Source organism: Ammospiza nelsoni, chromosome 1, assembly GCF_027579445.1.
Source record: "Ammospiza nelsoni isolate bAmmNel1 chromosome 1, bAmmNel1.pri, whole genome shotgun sequence".
NCBI classification, from domain to species: domain Eukaryota; kingdom Metazoa; phylum Chordata; class Aves; order Passeriformes; family Passerellidae; genus Ammospiza; species Ammospiza nelsoni.
In genome coordinates this window covers 50,535,948-50,558,703 of record NC_080633.1, presented here as the reverse complement: position 1 = coordinate 50,558,703, position 22,756 = coordinate 50,535,948, and the positions used below count along the sequence as shown (strand labels likewise).

The following is a 22,756-nucleotide window of genomic DNA, read 5'->3' as shown; positions in this document are numbered from 1 at the left end:
ATGAGGTCTTTGGAAGAATTCATTTACAGCCCATTACATTTACATTGTCAATTTAACTTGCATTACGCCTTTTTAATCGAGTAAAGCACTGGAACAACTGATGTGTGTTGTCAAGCTTCCTAGATTTGTGAAAGAAGGGAGTCCTACAATTTCTTTCTAATAGCAGCTCCTGGAATCTTGTACTGTGTCCTCTTGTCCTATGAAACAAGATTGAATGTATTTTCTAGAAACAAAGGGCAAACATACATAACAACTGCAAAATAAGTAATGGCAAAACAGCCAAGTTTGTTTTAGTTTAAATAATATTTTTAAAATTTATAAAAATTTGAAAGGTTCTGGAAATTTGGAAAGTTTTTTCTGTAAAATAAAATTATGTCTAAATTATATTTTAATTGATTTTGATGAAGAGATTGTAATTGTTATATTTCAATCCATTTTTTCATTAACACTTTGACACTTCCCCTCTGTAAAAGCACTGAAATATCTACGAACATGTTTTCAAATACTGTATGATCGGTTTTCAATGATTTTTTTTTTCTTTATAATGACAGAGTTGAATACTGCTCTGTCACTTTTATAACCTGCACCACAGTATGCTATTTCTTGATGTGTAATGCTGGGTAAGTCACATTCACTAGGAATTCCCATTGGCTGCCAGAAAATAACATGGCTAGTGCTTTGCAGGATAGACTAGGACTAGGTTTCATTATTTCACTCCTCTCAGTAAATATTCCAGGCCAAATAGATCTGTTGATATGATAATCAGTAGTGCCTGACATCCCATTCAAACCAATATGAGATATTACCAAAAAAGTATGCCACTCAGCTGGAGTGAAAGGTGGCACAATGTAACCCTTACAGACTTCTCTTCCCATTGATTTTCTTTTGCCACAGGAATCTTTCCTTATCCAAAGGCTTCATTTTGATATTGGAATCACTTGGCTGCAGTGAACTTCTTGGGGTTGGTTACATGCTGAAAGTGCTAGCAGAGGAGATGGGAAAATTGAAGGAAAAAACCATTGCTATAAGGAAATCACCATACAGGGGTCCATGGGTAATAAACACACTTCACAACAAAAGCAGGCCTCGCATGCTGTAGATTCTTTCACTGATGGAATCTGTCCTAAGAGCCTCTGACTGATGACTGACAAGAAATTGCATTGTCTCCAGCCTTATTAGCAGCACACCACAATGTGAATGATGTTGTAGTGGTCTGGAAATTACACTATTTTTTTTACAAGGACAAAAAGAAGTATGAAAATGCAGTCTGACATCTATTTTAACTTTATTTTTGTTTCGTATTTGAGGCATATGCAATTGGTTTTACTTCTCTCATTGCTCAGAGAGATTGCTCTGAGGAATAGCTGAAGTGTTTCTGCCATCCTGCAGATTGCTTTCTGACCTTTCCCTGTCCTTTGTTTAAGCATAAATTCTCTTTTTTTTCCTCTCCCACAGCTGTCTTATCATCATAAAAGCATTTCAGAGAAAAGAATTAATTTTTGTTTCTCTAAAAAACAAACTCCTCCCTTTAAACAAAAAATAAAAATAAAAATAAAAAGCAAAGGTCAAATGCAGGGCATGTGCCAGCATTCTGATGTGGGACATTCTCCAGGGAGAAAGCATTCCTCCTTTGGTATTGAAATGCATTGGAACAACAGTGGGAGAAGAAATTACACCCACCAGGAGTGAGGCCAAAAAGAAAATTTAAAAAAAAAATTAAATAGCTGGTGCTATGACTCATGTGCCTTCAGGTATGCTGGAAGGGTAAATTCAAAGCTTTCCAGTTTCTCTGCAGTTACCCAATTTGCATTAACAAACAGCAAGGAGATGCTACACTCTTTTTCCTTTTCTCCTTTGGAGTAAAGCTCAGATTCTCAGTGTGAATTCTTGCAGTCCTTAAGACAATGCCCGAAATGAGCTCCTTCATGTTTGTTTTTATATTTGTATGAACCCTGAAAGCACTTACAAGTAGTATTGTCACAGTCAGATTTCCTTCTTTTCCTGCTCCCTTCTATGTCTCAAAGAGAAAAAACAACTTTTTACTAGGCTGAGTGGATGCAAGGCACATCAGGAGGCAGCAGCTCTGCACCCTTAAACCTACTCTGACTGACACCCAACCAACTCCAAATTCTGCCCTGGTTACACTCATTCAATTCCCTTTCTTTGGCAAAAGCATTGCATTGTTTTGCTGAAAGCAGTGGTGAGGTAACTCACTTCTTCATTTTCATAGTTGAGAATCACAGAACCCAGAAAATTAAGGCAACATTCCCTCCCAGACCCCAGAAAATTCTGCTGTTTTCAACATGATTGTGATGTGTCCGCTGAAAGTTACATGAGAAGTTTTCTTCAGGTTGTTAATGTTAAGTTTCCACTCTGGTAAGTCTGAATGCTGCAGTCAGGATTTTTTACCTGTAGGACTCAGGTTTTAGCCTCTTTTGGATAAATACATATACTCACAAAAAATAGATATACTTTCTAAAGCTATTCCATTCTTTGGTTCTGTCAATATTGCCTTTTTAAACATTCACAGTTACGCTCTAGTGCTTTGAAAGTTGCACTTCAGTGCAACAATTCTTTCATTGAAAAAAAAACCAATGTTTTTCTTTTTAAAGGAAAACAAACCTTCCCAATAGTACTTACATATCTTTAAGAGATATCAATCTGGCTATAAATTATTAGCAACCTGACTATATTATTGCAAGCTCACTTATCATCCATAATAAACTACTTATAATAAGAACAAATTCCTTATTTTATACACAGAAAACAAATCAGAGGAATAATTTTAAAAGAAAAATAATTAGTCCTGGCTCAGAAAATGAGATGATCTTTCTTGGTCAGACAACTAAAATAGGCCTGCTTTAGTGTCATGGCTCACTGAAAGCAGATGTTTTGTGAAAGTTAAGTAGAGCAGCCTCAGCAACACTGCTGGCTGCTGCATGCCTGTGCAAAGGCAGCTGAGAGACACCAGACATGTGCAATATTTATACATCTGCATGCTGCTTAAAGAGTTTTGGCACCTCACATAGGGCATTTATGCTTACAATAGCTCTGTGATGTGAGAAGAGGTTTTTGTTATGGAAATGCAGAAAGCAAAGGAGGGCAGGAAGGATCTGCTCAGATTTAAAGTGGACACCTGTAGTACAGGAAGGAATTGAAGCCAGGTCTCACCTATCGAGGTTGTTGCTCTGAACACTGTGAAATCAGGAAATGACATCTCTAATATTTCTCAAATGGCTCTTGCAAGGATGTAAGTTTATCTCTGAGGTTCCTAAAGAGCACTTCCATGGACTCCCTGGCAGGACATCATGAAATCCAGTCTGTTGTACACTTGACATCACATTTTCTTCATCCATCCAATTTTATTTGATGGTGACATGGAAAAGTTGGTGCTTAGGTTTTTTCTTTTCAACCACTGTGGATATTTCTACTAGAAATGGAGCTGGCTTATCATTTAGATTTGCCAGAAAATACATGGCACCTGTTGCCACTCCCTTACTCTGAGTCTGCTGTCCCAGACATCAGATCAACTTTCTATCATACTTTCAAATCCATACAGAATGAACTGCAGCTACAACTTTCCTGACATTTTTAGGCTGTCTGTGGCATGCACATTTCTGTCCAGGTATAGAAAGGTGGAATAAAGCCCTGCTTTGCAGGGCTAGTACAAAAGCAGATTCAGAGCTCAGCCTTGTTTAAGCATATTAAACTGCTTCCTGGCAGAATCTACCTGTTGGCATCGACTAGGGAGGCTGGAAAGTGTCATGAATCAGGTGGCTAAACCCCATCTCCTGTGGCACTCCTCCTGTTCTGCTGAAGGTAGTGGGAATCTTTGCATGGATTTATGATCACTCCCCATAGTTCACTGGTGCACGTTATTTTGTATATCCCCTGATTCTGATAGTTCAAGAAAGCCTTTATTATACTGAAAACTGATACACTCATACAGAAGAAATAAGTCCTCACTAGGTTTGTATTCTATTAAGGCCCACAAGCAATTGCTGTGCTTTGGTGGAAAGTTCCAACATGCATCACAGATTATTAGAGTAAGATCAGCCAGAAAATGAGGGATGTAGAGCAGCAGCTTCAAATCCCCACTTCTTGATATCACATCCTAAATGTGCCTGAAGGTAGAATAAAGTGTTGAGTAAGCTAACCAAACAAATGATAAGCATTATCACTTTCAGGGCCCTCAAATTCTCTCCCAGATCAACAGCTGTGAGATTCTGACCCTTTAATGATGCCCTATAGCCAAAAGGTACCTCAGCAAACAAGTCTTAGTCTTTGAGACCACAGTCTGGAAGTAATTTTAGGTGCTCCCAAGCACAATTGTTACCATAAGATGAACAAGCAAGCTCTGGTTAATCTATATTCAATATTCATAACTACATGTAAAATAACAAAAAAAATAACAGAAAGGAAATTATGCAAAACGAAAGAGAGTTTACTCAACCATCTACCTTGTCTGAAGAATCTTTGTAAATGCACCAAGTGTTAGAATGTCTCCAGCAACTGTCCTTGCTTAGGATTTTGGAAAAGCTACTTTTCACACCAAGAACTCCATGCAGGGAAGACATAGCATTGAGCACTGGCAAGCAGCATCACAGAGTAATAATTTTAACTTACTGACTCTGAGTAGGGCCAAAGAGGCATTTAGGAACCCCAGATGGGACCTGCTTACAGCTGTAGAAGTCAGCTTTGTGAAAAAAAGAGGAGAGAGTCTTTTCCTTCTCCAATTTCTCACATGCTTGCCTGGCTTTGTAATTGCCAGGATTTTATCTCCACCTTTTGTAAGGCAGATATGCCCTGTTATGTCCATTAAGTGAATAACCAGCACTACTTCCTCCTTGGTTTCCAGGTAAAAGGTGACAGGAATCTGATCCAGTGTACTCAGAAAACTATGAGAAGTTCAGTCATCAGCTTGAGTCAGTGAGAGCTGTGCTACTAAAGAAGGGAAATTCCACTTCTTACAATGTTACCCTTGAAAAGGTCCTGTGTTTAAATTGGGGAGGTTGGAATTTTGGTTTGGGATTTTTTTGGCAGCTCCACAGATCTGCCGCTTCCTTATTTATTAGAAGTAATATCTGGTATTTGATTCATTACAATTCCTATTAACATTTCCATCCCAGCTGTCAGCATAGAGCAAACCCAATTGCTACAAAGACTGCTGAGCTCTGTATCTGTTAAATATATGCACCTGGATAGAAAATCTTGCTGAAGTTGTGTTCAGCCACACCTGTGCCATGCTGGCAGGGTTTTTCAAAGGTGAGAAAAAGGTTATGGAGAAAGAAGACAAGTTGTCTACGTGTTTGTATGGCTCACAGGATCATTATCACTACCTAAGAACAGAAGAACCGACACTGACATTTCACTGATGTAAAAGGCTGTAGAGGAGAATCAGATTTCTACTTACATTTTCTTAGGTCTACATCACGAGTCCAGAAAAGTAATGAGACTTTGCAAGTTTTGTAGGAGAAATGGGGATTTTTGTTGCTATTTGGCTTTTTCCTCCAGTCTTTCAATACTCCTGATCCCAGACAGTATAAGAGGGTACAAAAATAAAAGTAGCTGAGTGGGGAGAGGGAGACTGTGGTGATGACCAAATAATCATGACCTTCAAAATAACTTTGTCAGTTCTGGGTACATGTACATTTTCTGTGGAGGTTTTGGATCACCTTTCCAAATTGAAGCTGGATAATTTTGTAACATATGTGCCATTCACACTGGGGACACTTGCTTGATAAAATTGTTTCTAACAATCCACAATTCCTGTTCTGGGTTCCTTTACAAAGCCAGCCCAAAGTGTTTATATTTGAGAAGTCTGTCAACAGAGAGTGACTGCACTGTATGTTGATGTAAAAATAGGTGTTATTTTCTAAAGAAAATAGATCTGCTAGCACCACATTCATTTCCCTGAGGTCTCTGCCTTGAAAGGGCGTTTTGCAGAGCAATCTTTACTGTGCCTTATGCCTGGTGTCCCAAGAGTCATCTGTTCAGATAGCATTTCAAATATTACAGAAGAAAAGAGAGTTGTGCATGGAAACTTCCCTCACATTTCAGCAGCAGGATTTGGGCTGTATTTGACCCTCTTTATTCAGGGAGCTTGAATGGTTTTCTGGGTGAGGGACTTCCATACTCCTTCTGAGACAACTTCAAGAAGATGCTACACTTGTGACCTCAAGTGTAAACCTCAAGGTCACCACTTGTAACCTAAAAAATAGGTAGCTTTTTTGTTGGTCAGCCCTTGGCATTTCCAAGCCTTCATATATCTGCATTCAAGATAGGGAAAATAATGTTTTAGCTATTTTTGGTACGTCCTAATAGTTTAAGCAACCTGCTCCCGTGAGTTGCTGAGCACTTTGCAGACCTGCTGCAAGGATTTCAGCTTCTTTCACAAAAGTGCATAATCATGTGCATCAGCCTCTTTCATGAGCTGGAACTTGAGAGAATTCAATATATTCCTATTGAGGGCCCAATACACTCACAAAGCCAAAGTGAACCTTCCTCTTATCCTGCCTTTTAAAAGAGGTGATGTGCATGTGAGGAGAATTTCAAGGTTTATTACAATACCCTGTATGCCTGTAATAATAGAGCTACATTGAAAATTATTTTCTCAGCACAAATCAAGTTAAACATACAGAACATTCTATGCTCCATCGTGAAACCCTTTTGGAATAAAAAGTCACAGAACAGAGTATCGAGATTTGGAAGGGACCCACAAGGATGATCAAATTCACCTCACAAAACTGCAGAATAATCTGAATACCATTTCAGAGAGCACCATTTACTTAAAGCTTTCTTTGTAGTAATGAACATTTAACATAGCAATTTATAACATTTACAGCTCTGGAAAAAATGCTTCACACGCTTTCCAGTTCAGCCCCTGAGCAGTGCTGAGGTCAGGACTGAAGGTCCCAGTATCCCCAGAGCGCGAGGCCCTGGGCAAGCACAGCGCCAGGCAATTCCAAAGATTACTTCTAAAAATGAAAGGCATGACAAGCAGTAAGCAGGCTGGAGGCAAACATAATTGTGCATCAGTGTGCAGAGTGCGTGTGTGGAGCCTCCACGGGGGCTGCAGTCCCCACCAGCAGTGGCGGCAGCAGGACCTGGCACGGCCTGCAGCTGTGACAGTGCCCCAGAAGCAGCTTGTGTCAACCAGAAGCAGGGGCTGGAGAATAAATTAGTGGTCACAGGGATATTTTTAGACCCATCTTGCAGATACTTGGAGCTACTGCTTTAGATTTTTGCATGCTAACGCTTGTTTCTTACACCGCTGTTAGAGGCAGAGGGCATCACGAAGTTTTCCATGACAGAGCCCTTCACTTTTAATCCAGGAGCACTAAAGTTGAGACTACTGCAAAATATAGTTGTTAAATGAAATTGCCTCCCCCATAACTTTTTCGGGGTGATTTAACTTTTCCCCTAAAAATTGCAGTTATAAATCCATCAGAATGATCAAATTATTTATAGCACCTCAGGACCATAGCTTGGCTCTGTGTTTTATACGTCCATTTAGTGACAGCAACTGTGATATTTTGAGTTTGGTAGAATTTTTATATGACAGCAAGAAAACATAAAGCTTTTCAAGCATTAGATTCAGCAAAATTCTGGAAAGAATCATCAATACAATTTTATAATTTTACCTATTCTCTGCTCAGCTACTCTGAATGAATTCTGCAGGCTCGTTCCCGACTTGCTTCGTGTCTGTGTAAAGCTTCAAAAATAAGCATCTTCCAACATGTGTTTTGAGATAAAGCCTTTGCTTAGGATTGTGTAAAGACTCAAAATGCTAAAATGGAATAAAAATAAATTTCTTGTTCAGATGGGCAATTTTGCACAAAACTGTGGCAACTTTGCATCATGTAGAAAGGTAGTAGACAATTAAAGACTTTTTTTAAAGACTGTTTATGGCCTTAAGTATTTCTTACAGCCCTTCTTTGAATACAATACCCATATGTTATGATTATAATATTTTAATCATTATTTCATATCTTACAAAATGTTCATAAACACACCTTCTTAATCAGATTCACATGTCATTTAAAAATTTCCTTTCACAATATTGACCCAGGCAGCACAGCTGATCCAGTACCACCATGTCTCTAAATAAATTATTGCCAAAGGAAGTCAGTCAAGTGATCCCCAGTGGAGTAGATGATACCAGTGGTGGCCAACTGTGCAGTAATTCCTGTAGAAGGTTATCAAAGTCAGCATTGCTCCAAGAACAGCAGCCTGGAATTATGATTTCAATGTTGAGGAAGAGGCAGGACTGCATTATTATGGGGAGCACTACTAGTGCTTTTTCAGCTGAAAGTATTAATTCTGTCAAAAGGAGGTGTATTTTCTATCAAGAGTGTTGGAACACCACATCTTGTCTCAGATTGGTTTGAAAACTATAGCACATCTTGGGATCTACATTTCAGGTATCTCTTGCCTCTTGTTCCCAGCTGAGTCAAATTCCCTAGTTAATTTTATCTCCCATAAGGGCATCCTTTTTGTGGAGATCTCGTGCAGAATTGTGCTAGTAGTAGATAACTTACAAGTATTGTGTCCAGTCCTTTTAGGGGCTGGAATTGCCATCATTCCTTTGGGAGGTCCTTCCAAATCCACTCAATTTTGGTGGTCAGAACTGCTGTTTTTCCTTTTCCTTGGTGGTTGTTTGTATACTGTGTCCTTTAAGCCACTCTTCCTTGTTTCTCCCTCTTTGAAGCATTATCTACCTCAAAATTTCAATGACAATAAATTTAAATCATAATTATCCTTGTCTGTAGTACTGATATGAGATATAGGCATGGGCTTTCTGTGAGCCCCAAAGGAAATATTTCCTTTGCTTTGTGAATCCAAGTACCCACCAATAAAGTGGAGATTGTTCTTTTCATTCTCATAGGAAAATAGTGAGACTCTAGACCTAAATATTGTGCTTAAATAGCACAGCAGTAGAAATGTGCACAGATAAGTACTGATCAAGTCACAGTAATATGTTTCAACCAAAAGGTGTTGGCACATTTAATTTACCTTTTTTTCTTTTCATCCTCCTTTTCCTGTTGTGTTCAAGATGTGGGAGCATTTTTTGAAGAAGGAATGTGGCTTCGTTACAACTTCCACTCCCCAGGGACTAGTGTGAAGGATTTAGTCAGCCGGACGCTTTTGAGTTCTGCAGATCCTGAGATCACAGGTCCTGACCTCAGCTTGAACAAAGAAGAGCTCAGTTTCAGCTTCAGCACCACCAAGTCCCCTTGTGTCTTATTTTATGTCAGCTCCTACACTCCGGACTTCATGGCTGTGCTTGTGAACCCCAAGGGTAAGAAACTGCTCCGGGCTCTCCCCATCAAAGGCACAATTGACAATACCAGGCTGATACTCAGGGGAAGCTCTGAACTAATGAGAAAGTCTCTTTACCCTTGTCACGTTAAGTAAAGCACTTGGAAACCTGAACCTTCATTCTGCTTCTACTAGATCTGGTACTGATGTAGCTGTTCAGTTTAGTGGTGTTTCTTTAGCCAACCCTCTCTCACAAAACAAAACTAACCAAGAAAAAGAGACCAAAAACCTGCAATAACGATGAGACCCATGCCATGAGCCAGTATTATGGTGGGGACAAGTAGACATCCACATGAAGGCACCTGAATAGCTTAACTGGCAATATCCCTAGTAGTCAGTAGAAAGTGTCATGCTCTGTTCTGAAAATCTGGATATTCATTGAGGTGACTAAAATATGGATGTAGTATAGTATATAATGTCCTAAACATTTTGGTGATGGATGAAGGTTGGATATGGACCATTTGCTGCTACAGTATTAAAACACTATATGAACTAAATATACTTCTATTCCAAATAGTGCCTTAGTGCCCCATGAAAATCATAATTAGGATGATTTTACTACTGTTCTCTTTTATGGGAGAATATGAGTATTCTACACGCCACTCATTTTTTTCCCTTCATGGGAGAGAAAGGATGTGCATGAGAGAAATCCAACATCACACAACTAAACTCTAGTTATAGAGGTCTAAGTCTGCTCTTTTGGGCCAGAACATTTCCATTTTTCATCAAGAGTGGGGGCTGCATTTCCCTTTTCAAACATTCCTCCTTTTAATCAAATATTTAAATGTGTTATGAAGAGCAGACACTCCACTTTTGTTTAGAAAAGAAAAATCTGTCTGGCAGTATGTTATGAATATCAATTAGCCACTCCTGACTATACTTTTCCAACAATGTAACCTCTGGTTGTTATTTCACAATATAATACTAAATTTCCGTGGAAGTCCAGACAGTCACTCATCAACAACAATTAAACGCGAGAGCAGGAAAGTCCCATGTGTGAATTATGTGTCAGTGCTAATTTGTTGTAATTTTGCCTTTATTCAATGCATGTCAATGGTTTATTCTTTAGAAAATGTTATGCTTTGTATAATTTCCTAGAATTTTACTGCAGCAAGAATAATAATCTCAACAATAAAGTGTTACTTGATGTGCTCAATTCTGTACCAATTGTCCATATTGTTCAAGGCATAACTCCAATTTGTTTGGTTTGCAGTCTGAGGTGTTTACAAACACTGTGGTTTGGAAATGCTGGTCATTGTCACACTTCTGGGTTATAAACTAGAGGCAGTTTCGGCCCAGTAACTTTATAATCCCAAACACGAGCTCTTCTCTTACAGCAGAGACCAGCTATGAGAGCAATTAAGTGTGAAATGATAACAGCTGTATGTGAAAATAAAGACGGGAAAATAGCTGGTGAATTAAGATCAGAATACCTGAGGGTGCTTTTCACATTTTTTCTTTTTCGCTAGGGAATCTGCAAATTCGGTACAACCTCGGGGGCACCAAAGAGCCATACAACATTGACATTGACCACAGGAACATGGCCAATGGCCAGCCCCACACCGTTAATGTCACACGGAACGGGCGGGACATCGTACTGCAGGTGAGCTGCTTGGCTCCATCACTCGTATCTTGCAGCGTTTTGTTTTATGACGGGTCTTCAATCCTCTGAAAAGATTGGTGATATTTAGAAAATAAAAAGTACAGTAGATGGGGTTCTGCCAGCAGATCACGCTCCTAGGAGTTAATAAAAGCTATTCATTCCCTCTGTTGCATCGACTCATGTTGTTCTGAAATCCTCATTTTAGTGTGATGACAGCTGGGCTAATACAGGTGTCACTGTAGATGCTCGAGGGCATCAGAGACATCTGGGCTGATAGATAACGTGGGACTTAGGATAAACCTGTGCCATTCTGGAGCAGCAGCTGGAAGCCAGGAGGGATACCCTACAGCATCTTAAATGGTAGTGAAGCCTGATGCAAATAATATCGTTCTGTAAGTCCTGAGTCTGCAAATGAGGATGTCTTTAAATTTAAATTTACCCTGAAGTCCAGTGAAATTGCATGAGCTGTTTTGCAAAGATGAGCAGATGCCTAAGTGGTTGTGTGACATAAGCCTGGGACAGAGAATATTGTTGAAGGCACATACCTCTGGCTTATCTAGGTTTTGGTACAGCACAGGTAGGAGCTTCATCTCTCCATATATCACAGTTTACAAAACTTTGATAGGCTAATGCTATGTATAACTGAGGGGAGTGCTGCAAGAAGCAGTCAGTTTCCAGGCTGCCTCCTCTCTGTGGTCACCACAGAACTCTCTTTTCTTTCCCTGGTTGTCACATCTGCAAACATGGAGACTGTGAGCAGGGTATAAGAACTGTTTTGTTGGCAGGAGAGTCAGGGGGATGGGAAACATTAATCTGGATTTGTTAGTTCAGAAGAAGCAAACCAAAACCAATAACAAATGAAATATAAAAAGGAGACGTTTCCTTGGGAACCAAGTCAAAAGGTGAAGGATGGTAGTCATCACAGTATTATCTACCTGAATATTAAAATAAATCCCTGACAATTACTATTTCAAGGTATTAAAAGGAAACTTTTCAGTGCATTACAATGTCATTTGACTGAGGCTCACAGTAATCAGAATAACACTGAATGCACTGAAGTAGAATTATCACCAAATTATTCACAATAACAAACAACCTAAAAAATTCCAAACAACCTAAAAAATATATAGGTGTACATCCAAACTCTTTTCAGGCTTTTGGAGGTTGGGAGGGATATATATTGATGTGTATGTCTATCTTGCATGCTGTTGCATTTATTTCTCCTACATCTAGAAGGAAATAAAGGAGGATCTATAGTTTGGTGTCCACATCCCTCTGATGTTAAATGCTTTTATTTTGGGGAAGTATGGCATGGAGTCCTAGCTGGCTGATTTAGGCAGCTGTAAAACTAAAAAATTTACATTCTAAAGGGATCAGAAGAGATACCTTGCCCAGCTGGAAATTATGTACACAGTTAAATGTTCCAGCCTTGCATCAACTCACCTGAACTTGATTCCCAACAATTCTTTCCCAGTGTTTTATGAGACCACTACCTGCCTAGAACTTAGAAGAGTCAGAAACATTATGGTTAGTGCTGCTCTGATGGGGTAAAAAACTTTTAATCTATTCAATGTGCCTGAAACTGATTAATGTAGCCACAAAGCAGATTCATTTGAGACTTATTAGATGAGATAATCTGTCTGATGCACATGCAAGAATAGGGAAAGAAAGGTCCCATACAAAGAAAATCCAGAGATCCTATTCCTCTCCTGAAAGAGACTATTTCTATTAAATTTTGTTTGACCTCCATAAGTTTATTTAATTACTTATCTGCTTACCTTCTGTAAATGAGAGAAATTATATGGACAGAAATGAATCTGCTAAGTAAATTATTCACTTGAAAATTACTCCTGTTCAAAAATGAACTCCTCACAGTGTTTGAAAGTACAGAAGATATAAATACAGTTTTTCTCAGTATTCAGAGGACAAATCATAAAGTATGAGTTTTCTCTTGCAGATCTGAGCTATGAACATTTGAGTAGACTTTTATTTCCTGCTAAATCCTTCTCCAACCTGATGAGCAGCTGGTTTGCTTGCTTTTAAAGAAGACAGCTTGCTTGCCAGGTGCTGTTGCTCACACTTCCACATCTCTACAGGGCATAAAAGTGTCACAGGAAGGATTTATTTCTCATCAAAGCTTCAATTCAAGAGCACTCAGTATTTTTGAGATCTTAACAGCAAGTTCATACTTAGAGTACCTGTCTTTCTAACTTACTGTAATAACCCTGTAGTGCCAGAGAGATTTAAAAAATCTGAAGCCAGGCAATAAATTGGTACCATATGAGCTGTGTGAATCAGAGTTTTAGCATGATTCTCAGGAGTTTCACTTACATATAAATATGAAAAAAGACTCATTAGTGAGCTCTATGAGACTTGACCTCATGCTGGCAGACAGGAGGCCACTGATTATTTACATAAAATCAGAATTTGAGGTGGGATTTGAAATCAACATATCCACAATACTATATGTCCATAAGGGAACAAAATAAATTCAAGAACAAATATTTAGTGTGAATTGCTTTTGTTATAATTGTATCCCTATTCCTACCATGCCATGGCAGTCAAGACTGAAGGTAGTAGCAAAGGCTCTGTCAAATAGTTTTTATATTTCAATTTTATACATTCACTGACTGCAGACAAATCAATAGTTCTACATTAAATAACAAGCTCTCAATTGTGTTGCCAGTGGTTTCTCAAGGATAAGGTTAAGAATATACAGTCAATTTACATGTCAGAAAAAGCAAATTACATAAATTCAGGGAGAAAGGTATGCTTTTTTTCTCATTTCCATGAGGGGGACAAAATTAACATTTGATAGTAATAATTCCTATCCCTCCCCTCTAGTAAAATATCAGATGCAAATAACCATGGCACACCTCCAAGGCTCCATTAGTTCACTTGTGGCAAGGAAAATCCCAGACTTACAGATGGGAAACACATTATTCCAATAGACATTTCATGACATTTCATTAGGTTATGGAGGGCGAGTTTTACTTTGTTTGATTTCATTAGAAGATTTCATGCCTCAGCAGGGTATTTTACATATCATAAAAACCAGATCACTCTTTACCAAGTGTTCATGGGTAATTAACACTATTCACACATCAGTAAAATCTTCTTTGAAGAAAGCCAAGGACAAAAGCTCCCTAGCAGAGGTTCTGATCCAAAGTCCATTGAAGTGAATGAAAGGATTTCCATTGCCTCCAGCAGGCTTTAAATTGTACTTTAAAGAACTGTAGTAGTTGCATCCTGAGTGCAGGATTCATACCTTCTGCCTCTTTGCATGTCCCTGGGGTAAAATCAGGATGGAATCTGGATCAGAGACTTTTATGTTCTGTTGCACAAAGGTAGATCAGCCTACTACAAAGAAAAAATATAAGAAAAAAAAAAGAAAAAAAAAAAAAAAAAAAAAAAGAGAAATGTACGATATGCTTTGATTGTTAGTGGAATAAAGCTGATGGTCAGCAGGACTCAGACTGGGCCTGTCAGCTTCCTCACATGTACATTCTCAACAGGTGTCCAGATCTCCATCCCTGCTTTAAAGCCATTTCTGGCAAGGGGTTACGAGTCACAGTTTATAACACCTTCCTTGTTCCTGAGAAAGATTAAACCAGAGCAACTTCTTCAGGACTGAAGAAACTCTGTCCTAAACTCTTACTATGCTTTCAGGACAATTATCAGCAGCCACTGCTCTTCTTCTCAGAAGGCCACACAGAAGGGTGGAGACAGTTCTGTCTTTCAGGCCTGGAAAATATGTCAAACTGTGGTGGAGAGGCTGCACACAAATAATGGTGCACACACCATATAATCTCAGCTAAGTTATGAAGCTTTATGGCTAAATCTTGACCTGAACTCAGCTGAGGCTGAGAACAATACAGAAAATGTATTTGTACAAGTCTCCATTTTCCAACTTCACCAGAGGCAAGCAAGGGTATACACCCATCTTTGTGGAAAATGATCAATGAAATATTTGACCCTACACAAATGAAATCAAGAAGAAACAAAATTTTTGCAAGAATTTTTGCATTTCCATTTAGAGCTCTGCACTACTTGAAAAGAGGTAGCAATTGCAAACTCCTATGTGTCTCTCACTGTTCAAAGAATATGTGAATACCACACCCCTAGATGGTTTAAAAAGGTAAATCATACAAAGTTAATTCAAAGCTAATCTGAATTACAAAATAAAATGGTAAACATAACAGCAATAAAATAAAATGGGTGAAGCAGTCTGCATATAATCCCCATCTTAAATGCAATTAATATATATCAAAGATTTTATCATTGTAGATTAAATTTTGTTCTTGTTAAAGAAAGTGGGAACTTTCTCATGGTCTCCAGTGAGGCTATAATTTCATCTCCCATCATTATTTTTGTTGTAGAATCACAACCATCATGTTTCCTCTATTTTGAAGCTTCAACAGAAAATTATCACTGTTTGAGCTCTTGCTTAAGAGGGGCAGTAAAAACATCACCAAATTATTTTCTGCAGCTAACCCAACAATAATGATAGCAGTAAAACAAATTTTGTAGAAAGACATTTTATCTAGCTTTAAAGACTTCAAATGATAGAAAATGTACCATATCCTTTGACTACGTCTCACAGTGCCAAGTACCATTCTTGTAAAGAATTTGCACCTAATTTGCAGTTTGAATTCAACATTTAACTTTGGGATCTTTGTGTCTATGCTTGATTGATGAAAGAAATGTTTAATGTCAGGCATCACTCCCCTTCACACTTTCTTAGAGATGCTGATTAAAACATCTTTTCATCTTGTCTGCAAGATGCTAAATAAACTGATCTATTTTAGTACACCCTCATCCATCTAGAGTTTTTAAACAATTTTTTAACTCTTCTCTGAAACCTCTCCCTTTTGAGTCACATTTTGAAAACATTTACCCTAGGATTAGAAATGGTAATGGTTGTTATGCCATCAAAATGACGTAGAAATGCTATCTTTATTTATTTCTTTCATTTTCTGGGAATTATGCTGCCTCAGCAACCTTTGGGTAGTGCTGTAAATTGTCTAGACATCAGATTAATCTGAAAAAGTCTGGTTTAGCAGGCATTTAACTGGTAGGGAATGGGGAAGTAGTGCTCATGATTTGAAAGGAGCCAGTCAGACACTATTTACAAATTCCATGGCCTCTGACATGAATAAAACACGTTTTAAGTATCCAGGACTTTAATCACAGGTAAAACATGGAAACCATAGTCAACATCAATGCAACAGTTAACCCTCTGCTTTGTTTCCTCATACCCAGTAATTCTATTGTATTAAAAAAATAATTAATGAATTTCCAAACATGTTTTGCTTAAAGAGGTAAAAAAATCATTTGCTCTGTCAATAGTAAAGGCCTTTCTGCTGAAATGAATTATTTAAATTCCCTGGGGATACATCCTTTTCACTATGTATTGCCCTTCTGTAGTGGCAATGTATTGCTCAAAATGTTAGTGCCACAGAAAGGCAAACAGACCATTTTCTAGAGCAGAGCTATACATTAGATCTGCATGTTTTATGCATTAGCACTTAGTTTATCCATAACTGCTAAGCTCTTTTTTCAATCAGAAGTCACAAGGAAGTGATTTTACTCAGGTCTGAAAATTATAGGGGTTTTTTTCCACAAATGGGTGACAAAGTAGCATAAGAAGCTTTCAATAGATATCAATAAACTTCTGAAATTAAAACAAAGCTTTTATTGATATAGTATATCATGCCTATAACCCTAAGCAGCATCTGGGTTCCAAAATATAAACAATTACAGACCCTGATCTTTTCATAATTCAAGTTCCCTCCAACTCTAAGGATGTTACAGATGTTGCAAATGACCAGGTGTTCAATACTGAAAAATGTCAGTAAGCAACAGCAAGAAACAGCAGAACAGAATTTAAATTGTGTCTACCAGAATCAGAAATCAGCAAATAATTCACTGCTTATTATTTTTTACTGGTTCTTTTGTGCTCACAGGATGACCATGATCTCCGAGCAGTTTTGTTGATTTAAACCTTCACTGAAATTACTCAATTTCTTTATTTTACAGTGTGACACACAATATTTCATTTAAAGAGAGCAGTTATAGGTAGAACAGGAACCTCGTAAATTAATAACTTCTACTCCCCCTTTGTGTGTGATAGAGTTGGTTAGTGGTATCTGCAGAGGTAAGACAGCACATCCCCATTGAATCTCAGCTTGATGAAAGACAAAAAGTTTTCAAAAACCATGTCTTGGTTTCAAAAGCTAGGTGTCTGCTAAGGAAGGCAGGAGCCTCCTCTAAAATGGAAAATGTAAACCCCCTCTCTCCAAATTGCTATCAAATTTAAATTAAGGGGCTCTCAGGCAAAAAACATGGGAGCAGGAATAACAGTTCTTTATTAAGGAAGAAAATAAGAAGATAAACTAAACAGTGCAGTAAACTAAAACAGCACTGACAGAGTCAGAACACAACCTGACACCCTGTTGGTCAGGGTGTTGGTGGCAGTCCCATTGGAATTGTGGCTGCAGTCCTCCTAGAGTGTCAGGTTCTGTTGGAGCAGGGATCCTGTAGAAAAGGTGTAGTCTTCCTCTGAAGATCCAGTGGAAGAGGCAGCTGTTCCTCTGGGAAATCCAGTGGAGAAGCCATAGAGTTATTCCAGAATCTCCAGATTATATTCAGGTAACAACGCTTGTCTCCTCCCCCTGGGCAGAGCATCTCCCAATGGGATGCTGTAGCTCTTATCAGTCATGCAGTGACATTCAATAGCCTGTTATCAGCATATGTGTCCCTGGAAGGAGGAGTGATTGTGGAAGATATAAGGAAAACTGCCCACTCAACAGAAAACAACTGCCATAGAGATGGCAAATAGAATTTAATTTGCTTGGCAATCCAGGACAAACCAGAACTCCTTTCACTCATCAACAAACAAGTGGACATCAGGACGTGGCATCCTATCTCTCTCTTATTGGAAAAACATGGGGAAACAGTGGGGAAAACATCATCCATACATCCCCATCTGGGGGTAGCATTGCTCCCTGTGGTTTCCCTGTAGCTGCTGCACAAAGGCAGAGGGAGATGACAAAGAATATATCATTTAAAAAGTTTTACTCTCTCTGCATCAGCTGAGATAGTTTCCAACTTAGAGGGCTTTTGGAAGAATATTTCTCTTTACTTTCTGCTTTGTAAAACCCCTCCATAGGAGAGGAGCTCCTTCACACAACCATCCTTCTCATTTCCTTTAAGCAGAGTTTGTGTTGCTGGATTCAGAGTCATGTTTCAGCTGCCTTATCCCAAATTTGTCCATGTCTAGGCCACAAATTGTGGTAAAACCCAGAAGTGGAATGTCTCCCTCACCCTACACCCCCATTTTCCTGAGAAATAAAGCTAAGGCCATGCAGGTCAGAAGGGAGAATGGTGCAGCCTGGTATTTCCTGAGTCTGCATATCAGAGCAGAGCAAAGGTCTGCAGGGTGTATCAGCAGGGTTATCCACCTCACAAATGTGTTACTTACATTGGCTATGCTGAAAATAGTTCCTTCTTCTATAATGCATTTTCAGTGATAAGAGTGTGTGTGTGTCTGCCTTGGCCTGTGTGGTTGCTGGTTTTATATAATTTTATTGGAATTAAAGAAACAAGGAAAGAACAAAGAAATCATTAAGTAATCCCACAGTCCAGGACAAAGCTAAAAAAGTCAAAACCTACCATGAAATAGGCGATTTCCATTGTGTGGAAGCACATACTGGACAAATTAATGTCCTGTGAAAGTCATCTTTAGGTACCTGAGGTAGATCTCTTTAATTTTAATGACTTGGCATTATATGACTTGCTATTGCTTCTGTTAACATTTACTGTAATTCATCTACTAAAGAGAGCAATAAAAAGTCAACAGATATGTGAAAAAAGCACCAGAGAATCATTCTAATTGAAGGAGCCAGACTAAATAGTGTGCTTTTCCTTATCAGTGCTTCTGTTACATTTGAGTTATGTTTCTACATTTCCATTTAAATTTTATCCAAAATTTTGTGGATTTTTAGAGGAAGGCAAATTATCCCTGGTATTATTTAGCAGAGCAACAGCAGCTTTCAGGTGTATATATATAAGCTTTCTGCACATAAAGGATTCAAGTTTTGAATCGGAAAAAAGAACTTTTTTTTTTTTTTCTGCAATGTATCTATGTTTTTTCCATGTGTGTATCACTTTAATCACATTTTTAATATAAATCGCTGCAAAAAAAAAGAAACTTTATCATAAAATACTGTAATTGACCTTTATTTTAAAAAAACAACTGCTAAAGGTTAAATCAGTGCATTACACCAGCAAAACATATTTTTAGGAGTGGTTCCTAAAAGAGCATTTACTATACCTCTGTAAAAATTTCATCTGCAGAGCTCAAAGCACAGTGCCAGCCTTTAGTTTGCCTTACATCACACCAGTGAAGTGCGTGCCTCCTCCTGTGTTCCAGATGAGCAGTGAGGCTGCAGGTCTGTGACAGTCCAAGGCAGTAAAAAATGCAGGGTTTATGGTCCTGCCTGTTTCTCTGGATCCACTCCTCATTTACAGTCCATGGCTTGTCCCTGCTCTGGCGCAGATCTGGTCTGCACTAACCTGGGTCAAGGACCTGACCCGTCAGAACCAGATCAGCGGAGCACCAGTGCCACACTGAGGAGGGAGCTGAACTGCACTGAGAGTGGCCACGAGCAGCCTGAGCAATTACACAGTCCCCACTCCAGTCTGCTCCTTTCCTCTTGCAATAGAGAAAAAAAAAATAAAATCAATGACCATATTAAAAAATGGTAAGTTTTTTCCTAACATTTTTGGCAGGTGAATAATCATCTATATCATACTAATAAAAAGAATGCCATACTACCTCCCATTTGATTTTCATAATCAACTTTCTTCTTTCTCATACACTGCTGTCATACTTGTGAGGAGCTGCCTCTGAACACCTGCATACTGCCTTGTTATTTTCTTGGAGTCACATGCCAAGTCTGTTCTAGCTTTGTAGGCATTTTTGAGTAGGAACATTTTTATTATGTATTATTATAGAACTTAGCACAAAAAGCCCTTGTTCAGGACTAGAGAAGTTGATAACACAAGTGATAAATCATCATAATCATGCAGAAGAGAAATAACTACACTGATCCTGATGGTAACATCCCCTTCTTTATCCTGCTACTGCTGAATTCAACAGCAGAGCTGCATTGACATCAGATGATATGAGATTAAGCCTTACAGCACTATTATTCCATCTGATTTTTACACTTTTTTTATAAAATTTGTCCAGCATTAATAAAGGCCTTAACTTTACAGCAGTACACAGGCTGGGTTGACAATGATTCAGATGTAAGTATATCCACAGGGTGAATATAAGGTATGTGTTTGTGTTTATACCCTTTTTTTCCCCCAAGACTACAAAGGTGATGCAGACGTTATGTTTGCCCTTAGATTGATATCTCTGTTAATCTCAGAACTCCCATCAAGATTAGTTTTATTATCTAAGTGAACAGTAATTTAAAAGAAATAGCATTTTATTGAACTTCTGCTTAAATCCAGACAACTTCCAAAAAAGGCAGTCTGCCTTGGTGTGACGTGACTTGAGAGCTGAAACTGCAAATTCCTCAGAAACTGCCACCTACTTTCATCCCTGTTACACTCAAAGCCACACTGAATGTTTATATGAAGCTCAAATGAAATTACTGAGTTTTTTTTGAAAAAGTAGCTGTAATGAAAAATCTTAAATATAATTTTTAAACGGTAATTTAATACAAAATCATAACATCAACATCTGTGTATACAGAGAGAGATTCTATTTAATTTTCATTAATTAAGGAAATCAAATTATCATTCAAATATCATTTGACACTAGTAATTCCTTTTTATTATGTGTTTTCTATTAGATTGGTAGGCTAGTATTTCATGCAAAGGCTGCAGGCTGCTCCGTTCCAGCTGCTTACACTGGAGCCCCCACTGGATGGCAGTCACATGCAGCTTTGGAAAGAATTCAGCATCATGCTTGAACACACAGACCTCTACAGAAACCCTAGGCTGAGTGTCTCCAAAATAAAAAATTGTTTCTTTTATCAGGTAATTCTAGTTTAGTACAAAGATATGCAATAAAAGCAAGTGGACAAAAATCTCCCCATTCCCTCAGCTGCTGTTCCCTAGACCCACTGTCTTGTGGTGCATCATTTTATCCCAGGTGCCAGGATTAGAGAAAGGCACTGCTCAAAGCTGTGGAAAGCAATGCAGGTGCCCCCTGACAAGAGATGCCAGAGCTGGCAGCAGAGCAAGAGCTGGCTCTACCACTGATCAGAAATGTTTGCCCCTGAAAATTGGTATCAACAGCTTTTAAATAGAGATTTATTTTAACTAGGAATCAGAGCAACCCAAAACTTCAGACAGTCATTAAAACAATCCACAGTTGAACCCACTGGGATATCTTTCCTTGACTTCAACGAGATGTGAAAAATGTATGTGAGTGGCTAGATTCAGGGTTTTATGCAGCATAAGAAATCTGTTTAAACAAGTAAACCTCAACAGCAAAGTGTCTGTTCCTGTTAGAGCCTGCAGTGTAACACATCATTGCTCTCCTTGCTGCAATCCCTTTTGCCTCTGTACCGGATTGAATCCCTTGGGACTTCAGCTCTGCTATGTTGAAGTCTCAAGGGAAGGTGAGGTCACTGGAAGGATTTTGGGTTTTTTTTTTTTTTAAACGTTGCTGCTAACAAACCTATTCCAAGATGGGGAAAGAGAGGGCCTTTCCAAATCCTGAACACTACCTGGACACAAAGGCAGCCTTATCACATCACAGCTGGCAGGATTTGATATTCTGTAACTGTCCATGTAAATGGTCACAGTGGTTCATTATGAAAACTGACTTTTCAATTTAATGCATATCCTGCAGACACAACCCATGTACACAGGTAGAGGCTGCCTCCACATCTGGCAGGGGTGACTTTTTTATTACTTGTTACTACTCATCTGTTACTCTGACATTGGACACATGGCTGCTGCTTTAGGACATCTAGCATACATCAATAAGTTCATTATAGACATAGATTGATATTTAACTCATTCATATTTTATCTGATTAATGATAGTCTGATCAACCCCACAGCCTAGAGTCCAGATCACAAGAAAAAGAAATATTTTAAAATTGCTCCAGACTGATTCTGAAAAAGAAAGAACCCAAATGTTGATGATACTGACAGATACCAGCATAAGTAGTAGCATGCCCAATTATTTTATCAGAGTTACTTCAGCATATTTTAAGTCATATTAATAAAGGGAAAACCTAGAAAATTAATCCTGTGTAGGTATTGGAAAAAATTCCACTGCATGCAAAGTTACATGAGGTTAACCTCTTGAGATATGAAAGGATGGAGAATCAGTGTTTTGTGGACTACTTTTCACCAATCTTTACCTGATACACCTCTCTAAAGTCTACACTTGTCATTTAATCACCTTAAGGGTAAATAGCATGACAGATCTAAGCCATTTCTATTTTTGTCCTGAAATAACAAGAGAATTTTTTTTTTCACCTGATATGCCTACAGTTCCCATTGAAAATGCATCTCACACTTGCAATGTTGGATGCTGTGAATTTCCCTTCCATCAGGAAAACCAATACCAAGTACTCAAGTGGAGTCTCTATTTAGTAGGGCCTGAGGTTGGTTGAGGTTGGGATCTGTTTACTGTTTTAACCCTTTGTATTCACTTGGCTACACTTTTTCCAAAATAACTCTTTTCAATTTGAATTTACATAATTCTAATTTCAGGTAAAATATGTATTTCTGCTCTTTTTTAAAAATGTAAGAAAAACTGCTCACAATACCCTGAACAAACTGAAGCTCCTTATTT

At 38.4% G+C, this 22,756-nt stretch overlaps 1 protein-coding gene across 1 annotated transcript in view; it reads left to right on the top strand.

Annotated features, from left to right (window-relative positions):
- CNTNAP2 (contactin associated protein 2) overlaps nucleotides 1–22,756 on the top strand; it is a 1,021,743-nt gene that overhangs the window by 932,818 nt on the left and 66,169 nt on the right. Inside the window, exons 19-20 of the mRNA XM_059493942.1 lie at nucleotides 9,056–9,301; nucleotides 10,791–10,924. Of these exons, the coding sequence (XP_059349925.1) occupies nucleotides 9,056–9,301; nucleotides 10,791–10,924 (380 nt within the window). The remainder of the gene's footprint in view (nucleotides 1–9,055; nucleotides 9,302–10,790; nucleotides 10,925–22,756) is intronic.